General features: G+C 35.3%; 1 protein-coding gene across 1 annotated transcript; it reads right to left on the bottom strand.

The window, feature by feature from the left end:
• Window positions 1-466: 466 nt before the first annotated feature.
• LOC124234208 (phosphatidylinositol 3,4,5-trisphosphate 3-phosphatase TPTE2-like) lies at window positions 467-8,070 on the bottom strand. The gene is made up of 6 exons (XM_046651452.1): window positions 6,124-8,070; window positions 4,784-4,945; window positions 3,365-3,484; window positions 1,778-1,877; window positions 1,579-1,642; window positions 467-860 (listed from the first exon to the last, which is right to left on the bottom strand). Exons 2-6 carry the CDS (start codon window positions 4,912-4,914, stop codon window positions 778-780), a joined length of 498 nt encoding a protein of 165 aa, XP_046507408.1. The 5' UTR covers window positions 4,915-4,945; window positions 6,124-8,070; the 3' UTR covers window positions 467-777.
• Between the last annotated feature and the right edge of the window lie 5,990 nt (window positions 8,071-14,060).

Here is a 14,060-nt window from a genome sequence, read left to right as displayed (position 1 = left end):
GGGCGGAGTCTGGTTAATCAGTGGTTTGTGTATAGATTTTTTTAAATTTAGAATTAAAGTTTTTAAATGGGAAGGTAATAATTACAATTTTTAAACTTTGAGGACAGTATCACATTAAGTTTATACATACGCAAGAAAGCTTTTTGTCTTGTCTTTTTCTGACAGCTCTAGAAGTTTTCCTATTTTGGTCATAGTTTCAACATTTTACCATGTGAATTATAGGGTTTTGTGGTAGTTATATATTATTTATATTTATAAATATACATTACATATAATTCATCTCTTACAGAAACAGAAAAATATAAAATTTGCCTCCTTAGAATAATATTGTACATTTACATGTAATCTAGTATACAGGGTATATTATATCACACGTATAATAACATATTATATAATATAACGTGTGATATAATACATATTATAATAAAATAATAAATAACATATATTATGTTATGTAATATGATTAAGTACAATTATATTTATATAATATATACCATATAATATATTATATATAAAATATATAATTTTAAATACAAATATACGTATATTATTCTAAGGGAGGCCATGTTATATTTTTATCCTTCTATAAGAGATGAATTTATATTATTATATAAATTATATATATTTATAAATGGAATAATATATATGTATATATAATATGCATTAAATTTTTTACCTGAAAGAGTATATTTTTAGGAGAATACTGCCACCTACGTGTTATAAGTTATATTAAATTTATAACTCCATAGTCTGTTTACTGAGAAAAATGAGCATTTGTTAGATAAATACCCTTACCTTAATGGGATTCCTATAGAAAGAGTGTTTTCCAGAAGATGGGAATGACATGGCAATAATACGCCCTGGAAGTCAAAATAGTCACTATTACAGATGTTATTATACATGTGAAACAATAAATGAGAACTTAATTTACATATAATCAGACTCTTTTTTCATAAAAAAGAAATTTCAGGATTGAGAATGACAAAAAAGCTAACTAACCCTCAGAATAATCAACATAACATATTAAAATATCCAATATAATGACCACTAAACTCACACAGTGCTCCCAAGACTCAACTGCTTCCAGCCAAATGCAACAGATTTGTGTCGATCTCAGTCTGGAGCTGCCCCCATGGTGAGAATTTCTTATCTGAACACTAAAGAAAAACGAGAGATCTGGGATCCAGCAATCGTGGGAACTCCCAGGGTGCTCCAGTGCTCCTGACTCAGAAACCTGAGACCTACAAAGGGTTCCAGCAAGAGAACAGGTCTCTCTGAGATCCTTGAGACCCAGGATAACTATTAGAACTCAACAAATTCTAAACCAAACAAATGGAGTCAGCTGAAAATTCCTTCAACTCCCTGTACTGTAACCAAGTAACCCTGATTTGGGATGACAATGGAGATTTTCCATTGTCAGGGTTAAACTACAAATATGTCACACTACCATAGTGGTAGATGTCTTCACAGATAAAGAATGCTTTAGACAAGGTAAGAACCAAAATAAACATATAATTACCCACACACAAGAAAAATGTGAAGTTAATGTAAGTAAATCAACAGTTAAACTTCACAAACCAGTAATGTAAGTGAGGTCTAAGTCAAATCCATCCTTCCTGTATCGCCGTTTGTTTCCTGAAACCTGAGAGTTTAAAACAATCATTAATTTGTAAAATATAAATCAACATAAAAATAAACACTATATAATATAACACTCGCCAGTATTTCCCGAAACACAAACATTTTTCTGAATCACAAACATGTTTTGCCCACTTACCATCCTTCTGGTCAGTATTTCAAGATGTCTTTTTTGGTAAGCCAGATGAAAAACTCTCATCAGAATGATAAGTCGTAGAGGTCGAAATATAATTGCCAATCTAACAATAAATTTTAAAGATCCATTTTTACTTCAGAAATAGAGGATTTTGTCAATATGGACTAAGTCTTGAGCAGTGATTCTTAACCAGGGGCAATTTTGTACACCCCACCTATCCCCAAGCCTCTCACCCACTTACCCAAGGGATATTTGGCAATGTCTGGAGGCATTTTTGGTTGTTGTAACTGTGTGCTGAGGGGGTGCTACTTGCATCCAGTGGATAGAGGACAGAAAAGCTGCTAAACACCAATGAACAGGACAGCTTCCATAACAAAGAATTATCTGGTCCAAAATATCAATAGTGCTGAGATTGAGAAACTCTGGTCTAGAGAGATAGCTATATGATGGATGCTTAGAATTTGTGGATTTAACTTCTGTAGCTTAAGATGAGCATTTTTCAATCTTTTCCCCATCAAACAAACTGAGGGTTCTTGTTCACCTGTGTTACTCCCATCAGTAACAGAGGTTCACTACACTACTAACACACATCAGGCAGGCAGTAGATTGAGATACTTCCCAAGTGTGCTAGCTACTGTCTCTCCTGCCATCAGAAAAAAACACAATGGCAGAGAACTGATGGTTTGGACTAGTGCTTCTCTAACTTGAGTGCACACACTGATTCAGTAGGTCACTGGGGCCTGCGGTGTTTTCCTTCTTGCATTTCTAGCTCTTAGATGATGCTGAGGTTGTAGGTCAGAGGACCATACTGGCTCCAGCTATTTTCAAACAACTCCAAAAGCCTATCGCATAACATCAAGTTTCACTAGCACCTGAATTGAAGTCCTGGGAAGCTGGAGTGCAGAAAGAAGCAAGCTATTAGACTAATAAATAAGCCTAATGAGCCACCCAACATCTACATCCCAGTACGCATTTGTTCTTCTTTTCCTCATCGCCAAAGTAGAAAGAAGAAAAGCCATCAGTTCTTCATACACATTTTAGTTTCCTGATCCCCAACAGTTCTGATTTTGCCTCAGCTTTCTTCATTCCAATGATACTGCAAAATTCCACCTCTGTGTTGCTATCCACGTCACCTGGTTTTCTGTTCCATTTGCCTTTTGAGAGAATTATCATTGGAGTCACTCAAGTTTTGCATATGCTCAAACCAATACTCTCTTTGTTATAGGAAAAACCCAAGAATTTCATGTGCAAGGAATTTGTGATTGAAGCTTAAACGGGAATTTAGTGGGAATTTCAAAGTATAGCGAAGTTAAAGTTAGTACAAGAGGCAAAGTCCCCAGTTTCTTCTTTGAGTGCTCCATCTTCTTCATTCAACCAAAGGTACATAGTGCGTACACCCTTCATGGATCCCTAAATACCACCAGCCTTTAGTTTCTAAGTATGTGGAAATTTATCTAAACATTTCATTTTCAAGCAGCTTATCTGGCATAGAATCATCACATTCAGAGTTAAAAGATTATACAAAATGAAATCCATAGAAAACGCAAAAAAAAAAAAGACAGTTTAAGAAACGTGAATCATGTCTCTTACCTGGGGATATCATTAAAATAACTGAAGTCATAAAAAATGTAAATTATATCAATCAGTAGAGTCAGCAGAATAATGACAGCATCTAAGGAGTTAAGTAAATCAGAGAAATATCGTTGCATCCTATAATGTAAAACAAAAAATACAAGTTTATGCTCCCCCAAAGAAGAGACAGGGAAATTTTAAAAGCAAGAATTATTTGACTCATCTCCATTAACAATTCTATTTTAATGAATTATCTAAAATGCATTTACTAGACTAGACAGAGAAAAGTATTCATATTCATTATTTTATACATATATATGACAAAAGCATAAATATTGCAGTTTAAGTTCAGTTACCAAACCATCAAACAAGAGGCAAGCAATGCCTTCACATAGGTGGGAGGGAAAGGTGGGATGTTGGAGAGTACTATTGGGCAGTGGAAGCTGAACATGTCACAGCCTTAGAGCAACCGCGGCTGTGAGGAGGGCAGAAGAGGAGCTTGTGAGAGGCAGACAGGTCCACTATTTTGGCCTGCGAACTCATCATCTGCCTTTGTACCTAGAGTGGAATCCCAATGGGCTGGTATGGCCTCCCCTGCAAAAGCTGAACTTGCACCCACTGCACCTTCCTCCCCCCAACGCTGGCTCCTTCAGCTGTGGGCACTGGTGATCCGCGGGAAGGTTCTAGGGTAGCTTCCACTTCTAGGGTAGCCCCTTTCAGGCTCTGAGTAACCCGGGAGTGGGCAACTGTCCTTAGCTCAAAGGCATGAGGGTAGAGTTCAGGAGGAGAGGAATCAAGCTGCCTTCTGAAAGGCTCTGGATGAAGTGAGGCCAGGGAACTTAGTCTCTGACTTCCACAGCAGTCCAGCTCTAAGGCTTGGCTTACTCCATCCACCTTCTCAGAAAGCCAGCAGTGGAGAAAATCAACTGCTGCCTCACTACTAAGCCTCGCTGACAGGATGAGCATGCCTCAGATCTCCTGTGTACCTTAACGAAAGTTTTTATTTTAACTGAGGTAGGGAATTGTTCATGATCTAATTTCTAGTATTTAATATGCTATCAGATTTTATTTAGATTCAATTCTTAATGAAAGTATTAATATTTATACTTCACATACATGTTCCTCTTAATAATGTGCATGTAGACACATCAGCTGCCTTGTCCCATTTTGCAAACCCATTAAGCTTTACCTGTTGAAGGAACCATCTAGAATACATTATTGGAGACTAGAGTGACAGTTACAACAAAAATATTAAAGCCCAATCTAGTAGAAATTGGGATTTGGATAGTTGCTTCTCTGGTGGACCGTGCCTTCGAGGAGAATTATTTTGATAAAGAGGGACAAATTTGGTTGTGTTGACCTGGTAATTACTTTGGGATGCTTCTCATAGCACTACAAAATAGCTTTATATGTTTTTAAAAAATTAATCAAACTTACCCTTCTACACATACTCGAAGAAGCACATCCATTAAAAAAAATAAAGCAATAGCTAAAGAAATTGAACGATATTCCAAAGGAATATACACTTTGCTATCAGAGATGAATTGATCTGCGATGATAAGAGACATGTCCACAAAGACGAGCAAGATTCCAAATATTCTAAAACAAACAAACAAATAAATAAACAGAATAAAGATGAATTGGTTTTCACCTCTATAGTTAGACTACATTTAGCCCAGGGATCTGAGACTAAAATGTCATTATTTAGGATTAAACTGTCAGTGGCAGGGAGAACTGTGTTGTCTTAGAATTTCAACAAAATTACTCAGTTTTCACCCAATAGAAGCATTTAGGAAAATAAAATTCCCACAAAACCACTTCATGTTATCATGCTCCTTTATAATAGACACATCAGACTAACCCTCCAACATAGAACTGTCAAACTGAATTAAAATTACTTATCTCTGCTTGTAAACTCTTCTTAAAATTCAAGAACTTTATAAGAGGTCTCTACGAATTTCTCATAGTAAATAAAACCTCATTAGTGTTGATAATTATTAAGAATTTAGTAATAAAAACCAAGTGAAAGCATGACTAACATAAGCCCTAAAAAGACCACTTTGACCAGTAAGATTTTTTCATCAGTGAGATTTTCAGCAAGTATATGATTACACATTAATGGATGTTTCTAGCATATGCTGGGCACATGAGAAGGACTTCAATTCCAAAAATATATACATGATTGAACTCTAAAGTAACTCCGAAGCCTTTCTCTTACGTATTCTAAACACATTATCCATAAATTGATTACACTATTTGTAGAATCTATGAAGATGAATTAATTAGTCTTCAAAGTACTTTTTTCCAATTGCAACACAAATTAAAATATTATAAATTTAAAAGGAAGCAAGTATATTGCGTGAAGCTGTATGATAGTATGGAATCTTGCCATCATGTGGAGAAGAAGCCTAAATAGAATGCTTTCAGAATTAAGGAGTAATTCGAGACAAATAAGGTATTTAATAAAACACTTTACTTGTAATTGTAGAATTTTAAAGTGCATGCATCATTATTTTTACTTTTCCAGGTAGGAAAAAACATACTGATATGTTACCATTAGACTTAGGGGAATGCCGTTTCTTTGCAATTCTTAATGTTCAGGTTAAACTAACCTTCCAAGATAAATTAGATTACATTATATGGGACACGGGGGCTATTTAGTAACCTACTGACAGTGGAAATGCTTTTTTTCTCCTCCTAGATCCTTTCTCATTAAAACAAAATTCACATTAAATGAATACATATTTAATTACCTCTTTTTTTAGGGTCTCACATACCTGATTATGAAAGATGATACAATTAAGCGTATAACTTTCTTAATCTCTTGGCTGCAAAAAGAAGTAAAAATAAAATTCAAGAGTTTTCAAGTTTATCACAGATTTCTTCTAACATATAATATGAATTTAACCAATAAACAAAGGCCTTTATAAATATAATTTTAAAAGAAAATTCTTCAGAAGTTGCATAACAAGGTGCTTTTTACTAATAACTAAAATTTTCACATTTCTGCTTCATGATTTTTTTTTTACTTTCATATGTGGAATATGAATAAAACACCAAGCTTTAGATGTCTAGTAACATTTCCTTTGCCTATAAAGCCCCAACCCCACCTTTATGGTAATATTAAGCTTGGCGTCATCAACTAAAGCAACATAGCGTGGAGATAGAGGGAGTGATAGGAGAGACCTGTGTTCCAGTTCTCCCATGAATGAGCTGTGGGATCCTGGGCAAGTCATCAAACCTTGGCCAGACCTATTTCCACAGCAATCAAAGAAGGGACTTCAGGCATGGGTAGGGAGCACCCATCTTGTCCTGTAATATTCATCTCTTGAAACAAGACATCCCATGAATATGACAGTTAAACATTAATGAGAGTCACATTTGGAGTTGCAAGTGCTCTTTGCAGGTAATTTAATAAGGAATTTTAATAAGATGCATTTCAAAGGAGAAATAACATACAGACTGGGCTCCTTCCATTAATAGGAGGAGGAAGAGGAGCCTCTTTGATGAACTCCACAGTTATGCCTCATTTTATCCTATGGCTAAAGACAAGGTAGCCACTGGGGTGCAGTTTCATGCCCTGCTGAAGCTTCCAACACAGGACACAAATTCCACTCCAAGTGGGATCAAGCCCAAGGCAGTGCTCATAGCCTGTGCCCAAGACTGAAGAATGGAGATGATGGATGAAGAACAGAACTAGGGCACCACCAAAATTGGCCACGGATGAATACTCTTAGGCTAACCTGGGATACAAGAGCTCCCCACTCCCTCTAATCTCTCCCTCCTTTACCTGCACCCACAACCTCTGCCCAGGCTTAGTGAGTTGAGGCTGACATGAATGGGAACTGATTGGCCAAAAGAGGTGAATTTCCCCCTGAGGTTACCATTCTCTTAATACAAGCCCTTTCTCAACCACACAGACTACTGGATCTCCAGATAGCAATGAAATGTTATAATAAATCTGAACTTGCCTGACAAAGTGAACATACAGAACCATGACTGACAGAATCATGGGGGCACAAAGGTATGACTTAGGATGGCTTTAGGGCCTCCTATCACTTTCAGTGCCTCACAAAACTACCCCAAGTAAATATGCAATTGAGATTTTTTAAAAACAGTGTGCTATGTAAATGGAACTTCAAACAATATGTTTAGAGTTTGCAGGGAAAGGACTGTGACTCATTGACTCTATATCCAGGAAAAGTACTGTTCATATCTAGGAGCAACAGACAGATACTCTCCAACATGAAGCAACTCAAAGCATAGCAGCCACATACCTTTCCTAAAAACAATTACTCGAAGTGCTCAAGCCAACTGAGCAATGAGTCAAAAGGAAGAATGCAGGAGTAAGAAAGATACCTTATAGAGACAAGGTTAAGAAATTAAATCATAACAATTCAGAACTGTCTAAATAATCATTGTTAATGGAGCACATGGAACAAATGATTCTAAAAACAAAGATAATCTAAGATTCTTGATAATACCATGGACTTAAATTTGCAGGTTTTCTCACACAACTTAGGATTTAAGGTTTGTAAGAAGATAGAAGTAAAAGCAAGTCTCATTTCTTCTCTTTCCCAGGTACAAGTCTAGTGTTAACCTGGATACTGACGGAGAAACTAGGGCACAATTATGTTCTCTAAAAATAAGTTTATAACTTTCATATCATTAAAAATTGACAAGAATAAAAACAATGAATTAACAGCAAAGTACAGAAAAATTTAAAGATAAAATATGAAGAGAATGTTTAACACAGAAAACAAAGGAAGATGATAGCAAATAAAACCTAAAATACCAGAAATGATAACAAATACAAGCACATTACTGTCATATTAAATACTGGCAAATACTCTCAGATAAGTTTAAAAACTAAAAGCACAATATGCTATATACAAGAGACAAAAACTAAATTAAAATGATAGTTTGAAAATAAAGAGATGGACAAAGATATGAGAAGCAAACATTAAATCTCAAAATATTAAAAGTTGTAATATTAATATCAAAGTTGAATTCAAAGTAAACATATTAACTACGACCAAGACATCTTATATTGATAGAAGGTAGATTCTATAGGACATTAACAAGGCCATGTTGAAAAGAGGTGAGATGTGTATTGGGGTCAGGTCCTGTCTTTCCCATTGGACGCTTACTTCTCTGTACAGATGCTGGAGGAGGCATGTGGCCATACTCAAAGCACTAAGGGCACCAGGGTGATTCTTTGGTCTTCCTGCTCTCACACTAGGGCTCTGGACTTTTCCCCCAAACTATCCACAACACACAAGGCTACATTCCCAGTTTATAGTGTAAACTCTGGTTGAAGAGAGCTGAGTCCGGCTTCAGATCTGATTCCAACCTAAGTTAGCTCATTAGAATTCTCTACCGGGGTTTGGAGAGGAAGCTCCAAAGTAACTAGGAGTGTCTTTTGCCTGGCTTGGTCCACAGGGTATGTACTTCCCTTGGGAGTATTGGTGGCAAAGATAAGATCTGAGTGTCTCTGGCCAAATACTATCTATTCTTAAATATATATATATTGAAATATAGAAACTTCTATTGTGCAGCAAACACATACTTAAAGAATTCGTATGAAATATTTGAAGAAACTCATCCTGTAATAAGACACAAAAAACTTCAATGTACTTTAAAATATAAAAATTATGCAGGCTATATTTTCTGACCACAATGTAATAAAACCATTGCAGTGGGAGAATACTGACATACAAGATATTTAATCGCATTTTATCATTACAGAAATTAAAAAGGTGCCATACATGACAACTTAGATTAAATGGAGATATTGCCTGAAAGACATGAACTACTAACATTTGCTCAAGAAAAAATAGATAAGCTGAATAGTCTAAAAGATAATATACCTTTTAAGGAAATTGAACTTGTAGTTTAAAACTTTCCAACAACAAAAAATCCAAGCCCAATTTTTAAGTGAAGAAATAATACCAATTCTAAACAAACTCTTCCAGAAAAGAGAAAAAGAGGACTATTTCCAAACTCATATTAAGAGACCAGCATTACCCTGATTATTCTATCTTTGTTAGACCAGCCAAATCAGTAAAGATGTTACATGACAAGAAAATTACCAACCAACATCCCTCATGAATACAGATGCAAAAATCCTTAACAAAACGTTAGGAAATCGAATCCAGCAACATAAAAAAGAAAATGCATCATGACCAAGTGGTGTTTGTTCCAGGAATTCGAGGATGGTTCAATACTCTAAAATTAATGTAATTCACCATGTCAATAAACAAAGGAAAATAAAACATACAGTCATCTCAATAGATGTAAATATTTTTTCAAAAAATTTAAGGTCCATTCATAATAAAAACTTTCAGCAAACTAGGAATAGAAGGGAACTTCCTTAGCCTGACAATGGACATTTACAAAAAACCCATGGCTAATATCATTCCTAATGGTGAAAGACTGAATATTTTCCCCCAATGATTAGCAATCCAGGATGGCAGTTCACTATTCTTCTATTCAAAATTGTATTGGAGGTTCTAGTCAATGCAATAAGGCAAGAAAAGGAAATAAAAGGCGTATAGATTTGAAAGGAAGAAATAAAACTCTATTTGTAGAAGATATGCTTGTCTACCCAGAAAATCCCAAGGAATCTACAAAGAAGCTAATAGAACTAATAAGTGAGTTTAATAAAGTTATCAGATAAAAGGTCAATAAACAAAACAATTATATTTCTATATACTAGCGATGAACTATTGAAAAATGGAAATTTAAGCAACTACACCATTTATATTAACACCAAAACCCACAAAACACTTTGGTGTAAATTAACGAAATATGTGCAGGATCTGTACACTGAAAATTACAAAACATGATTAAAGAAAAAAAGATTTTAAGGTAAGAGATGTACCATGTTCATAGATTAGAAGACTCAACATTGTTAAGATGTCACTTCTCCTCAAACCAAGCTGTAGATTCAACCCAATTTCTATTAAAAAATCACAGCACAATTTTTTGTAGATATTGATAACCTGATTCTAAAATTCACATGGAAAGGCAAAGTGATACCACTCCCTGATTTAAAGACTTACTATAAAGTTAAATAATCAAGACAGTGTGGTATAGAAGAAAGAATCGACACATAGAACAGTGGAACAAAATAGAGTCCAGAAATAGACTCTTGTACGTGGTCAACTGATTTTCAACAAAGATGCAATGGCAATTCAACAGAGAAAAAATAGTCTCACAAGAAATTGTAGTAGAATTATTGGACATACATATACAAAAGAACAGTCTTCAACCTATATCACACAACATACACCAAAACGAACCCAAAATGGATCCATGTACCTAAATGTAAAACCTAAAATTATGAAATTTCTAGAAGAAAACATAGGAGAAAATATTTGTGACCTTGGGTTAGAAAAACATATCTTAGACAGTACACCAAAAATCATAATCATGAAAGAAAAAATTGAATTTTATCAAAATTAAAAATTTCTGCTGCGTAAAAAAAAAAACCAAAACAGGGACAAGCTACAGATTGGGAGAAAATATTTGCAAAATATTTATCTGATGAATTTGTATCCAGAACATATAAAGAACTCTCAAAACTCAACAATAAGGAAAAAGAATTTAAAAACAGACCAAAAACTTGGATAGACACTTCACCAAAGGAAATCAATGGATAGCAAGTAAGCATACGAAAAGATGCTCAACATCATTGGTCATTATGAAAATACAATTTCAAGTCTCAGTGAGATACCTCTACTCACCTATTACAATGTCTTAAAAAACAAAGTGAAACAGGGGCTGGCCCCGTGGCTGAGTGGTTAAGTTTGCGCACTCCACAGCAGGCGGCCCAGTGTTTCGTTGGTTCGAATCCTGGGTGCGGACATGGCACTGTTCATCAGACCACGCTGAGGCAGCGTCCCACATGCCACAACTAGAAGAACCCACAACGAAGAATACACAACTATGTACTGGGGGGCTTTGGGGAGAAAAAGGAAAAAATAAAATCTTTAAAAAAAAAAAAAAAAGACGGACAATACGAAGTACAGGCAAGGATGCAGAGCAACCAGAACCCTCATACATGTGAAAGAGTACAGCCATTTTGGAAACTATTTTTTATACAATTAAACTACACTTTACCATAAGATTCAGCAATCCTTACGCCCACACAAAGATGTATATGCAAATGTTCATAGCCACATTATTCATAACAGGCCAAAACTGGAAATAATCTAAACGTCCATCAATGGGTGAATGGATAGGAAAATATGGAATAGTCATATAATGGCATACTACTCAGCAATAAAAAGAAACAGACTACTGATACACGTATTTATATGGATGAATCTCCAATGCATTAAGCTATATGAAAGAAGCCAATTTCAATTGGCTACATACTGTTCAACTCAACTACATGACATTCTGGAAAAGGTAAAACTGTAGGGACAGAAAATAGATCAGTCATTGCCAGGGGCTAGATTTGGGGGAAAGGTTGAACACAAAAGGACTTGAGAAATTTTAAAAGGATGATAGAATTTTTCTGTGTCATGATTATGACAGTGGTTACACGAATCTATGTATTAGTCAAAACTCATAGAATTGCCACACAATGCATAAAATTCATTAAATATAAATTGTAGCTTAAGTTTTTAAAGAACATTTACTATGCTGTAAATTATACCTTAAGGTGTGAAAAGTGTGCTGTAATCAAAAGGCTAGTAAAATGATGGAATAAAATAAATTCTGGAAACAGAGCCGGTATGCAAAGATTCATAATAAAATAGAGAGACATTTAAAAATCACTGAAGAAAATAGAAATTTTTTCAATAATAGGTTCATTCATTCAACCAAAGTCATTGAGTGCCTACTACGTACTATGGTGCTGTTTTAGTCACTGGAGATACAGCAGTTAACAAAATGGACAAAATTTTCTTCCTTCATGATACTTGCACTCTTGTTATGAGGACAGACCATAAGTATAATAAACAAGTAAATAACATAATAAGTTATAAAGTGATAAGTGCAATAGAGATCATTAAAACAGGGCAAGAGCAATGGAGGGGGATGCAATTTTGATGTTGGGGAAACTAGGTAGTCACTTGGGAGAAAAGTAGTTTCCTACATTTTATATCTTAATACAAAATAAATTCTGGACAGATGTTTTATTCAAATGTAGAAAATAAATTCAAAATATAGAAGAAGAAATTTTGGTGACTATATTAAAATCTTGGGTAGAGAAAGACTTTCTACGTATGACACTAAAGGCATAAATCACAAAGGAAAGTAGCGATATATTCAAATGCATGAAGATTATAAACTTCTATGGGCCAGCCCTGGCAGCCTAGTGGTTAAGTTCAGTGCACTCTGCTTCTGCGGCCTGGATTTGGTTCTCAGGCGCGGACCTATGCCACTCATCTTTCAGTGGCCATTCTATGTTGGTGGCTCATGTAAAGAAAAAAAAAGAGGAAGATTGGCAACAGATGTTAGAAAAAAAAAAGACTATAAATTTATACACAGTGAAAAGCTAGACAACCTGGGAAAAATTACTTGCCCTATATATGACATAAAAAAGATTGATATATTTAACTTTTCAATCCAATGACAGAGATAACATCCCAATTTTATTTTATTTTATTTTTTAAATTTTTTATTGAGGTAATGATAGGTTACAATCTTGTGAAATTTCGGTTGTACATTATTGTCTGTCACTCGTGTTGTAGGTGCAACCCTTCACCCTTTTTGCCCACCCCCACCCCCCCTTTCCCCTGGTAGCCACTAATCTGTTCTCTTTGTCGACATATTTAAATTCCTCATATGAGTGGAGTCATACAGAGATTGTCCTCCTCTATCTGGCTTATTTCACTTAACATAATTCCCTCAAGGTCCATCCATGTTGTTGCAAATGGGACAATTTTGTTCTTTTTTATGGCTGAGTAGTATTCCATTGTATATATATACCACGTCTTTTTTTATCCAATCATCTGTTCATGGGCACTTAGGTTGCTTCCACGTCTTGGCTATTGTAAATAATGCTGCAATGAACATTGGGGTGCATGGGACTTTTGGAATTGCTTATTTCAAGCTCTTTGCATAGATACCCAATAGTGGGATAGCTGGATCACATGGTAGTTCTACTTTTAATTTTTTGAGGACTCTCCATACTGTTTTCCATAGTGGCTGCACCAGTTTGCATTCCCACCAGCAGCGTATGAGGGTTCCTTTTTCTCCACAACCACTCCAACATTTGTTACTATTAGTTTTAGATATTCTTGTCATTCTAATGGGTGTAAGGTGATATCTTAGTGTACTTTTGATTTGCATTTCCCTGATGATCAGTGATGATGAACATCTTTTCATGTGCCTATTGGCCATCCGTATATCTTCTTTGGAGAAATGTCTGTTCATGTCTCCTGCCCATTTTCTAATTGGGTTGTTCAATTTTTTGTTGTTGGGTTGTGTGAGTTCTTTATGTATTATGGATATTAAGCCTTTGCCGGATGTTTTACTTGCAAATATTTTTTTTCCCAGCTAGTGGGTTGTTTTTTTGTTTCAATCCTGTTTTCCCTTGCCTTGAAGAAGCTCTTTAGTCTGATGAAGTCCCATTTGTTTATTCTTTCTATGGTTTCCCCTGTCTGAGAAGACATGGTGTCCGAAAAGATCCTTTTAATACTGATGTCAAAGAGTGTACTGCCTACGTTTTCTTCTAGAAGCCTTATGGTTTCAGGTCTCA

This window comes from Equus quagga, unplaced genomic scaffold (assembly GCF_021613505.1).
Source record: "Equus quagga isolate Etosha38 unplaced genomic scaffold, UCLA_HA_Equagga_1.0 73260_RagTag, whole genome shotgun sequence".
NCBI classification, from domain to species: Eukaryota; Metazoa; Chordata; class Mammalia; order Perissodactyla; family Equidae; genus Equus; species Equus quagga.
The sequence above is the reverse complement of the archived record's forward strand: the minus strand, read 5'-3'. Positions and strand labels throughout refer to the sequence as shown.

What these genes read in the sequence shown, in the direction of transcription:
- LOC124234208 (XM_046651452.1), bottom strand. Translation starts at nt 4,914, where the DNA reads ATGTCTCTTATCATCGCAGATCAATTCATCTCTGATAGCAAAGTGTAT. An exon ending in TATTTTAATGATATCCCCAG is followed by an intron (nt 1,878 to 3,364) that starts GTAAGAGACATG and finishes ATTTATTGTTAG; the next exon opens with ATTGGCAATTATATTTCGAC. An exon ending in AGACCTCACTTACATTACTG is followed by an intron (nt 861 to 1,578) that starts GTTTGTGAAGTT and finishes TTTGACTTCCAG; the next exon opens with GGCGTATTATTGCCATGTCA.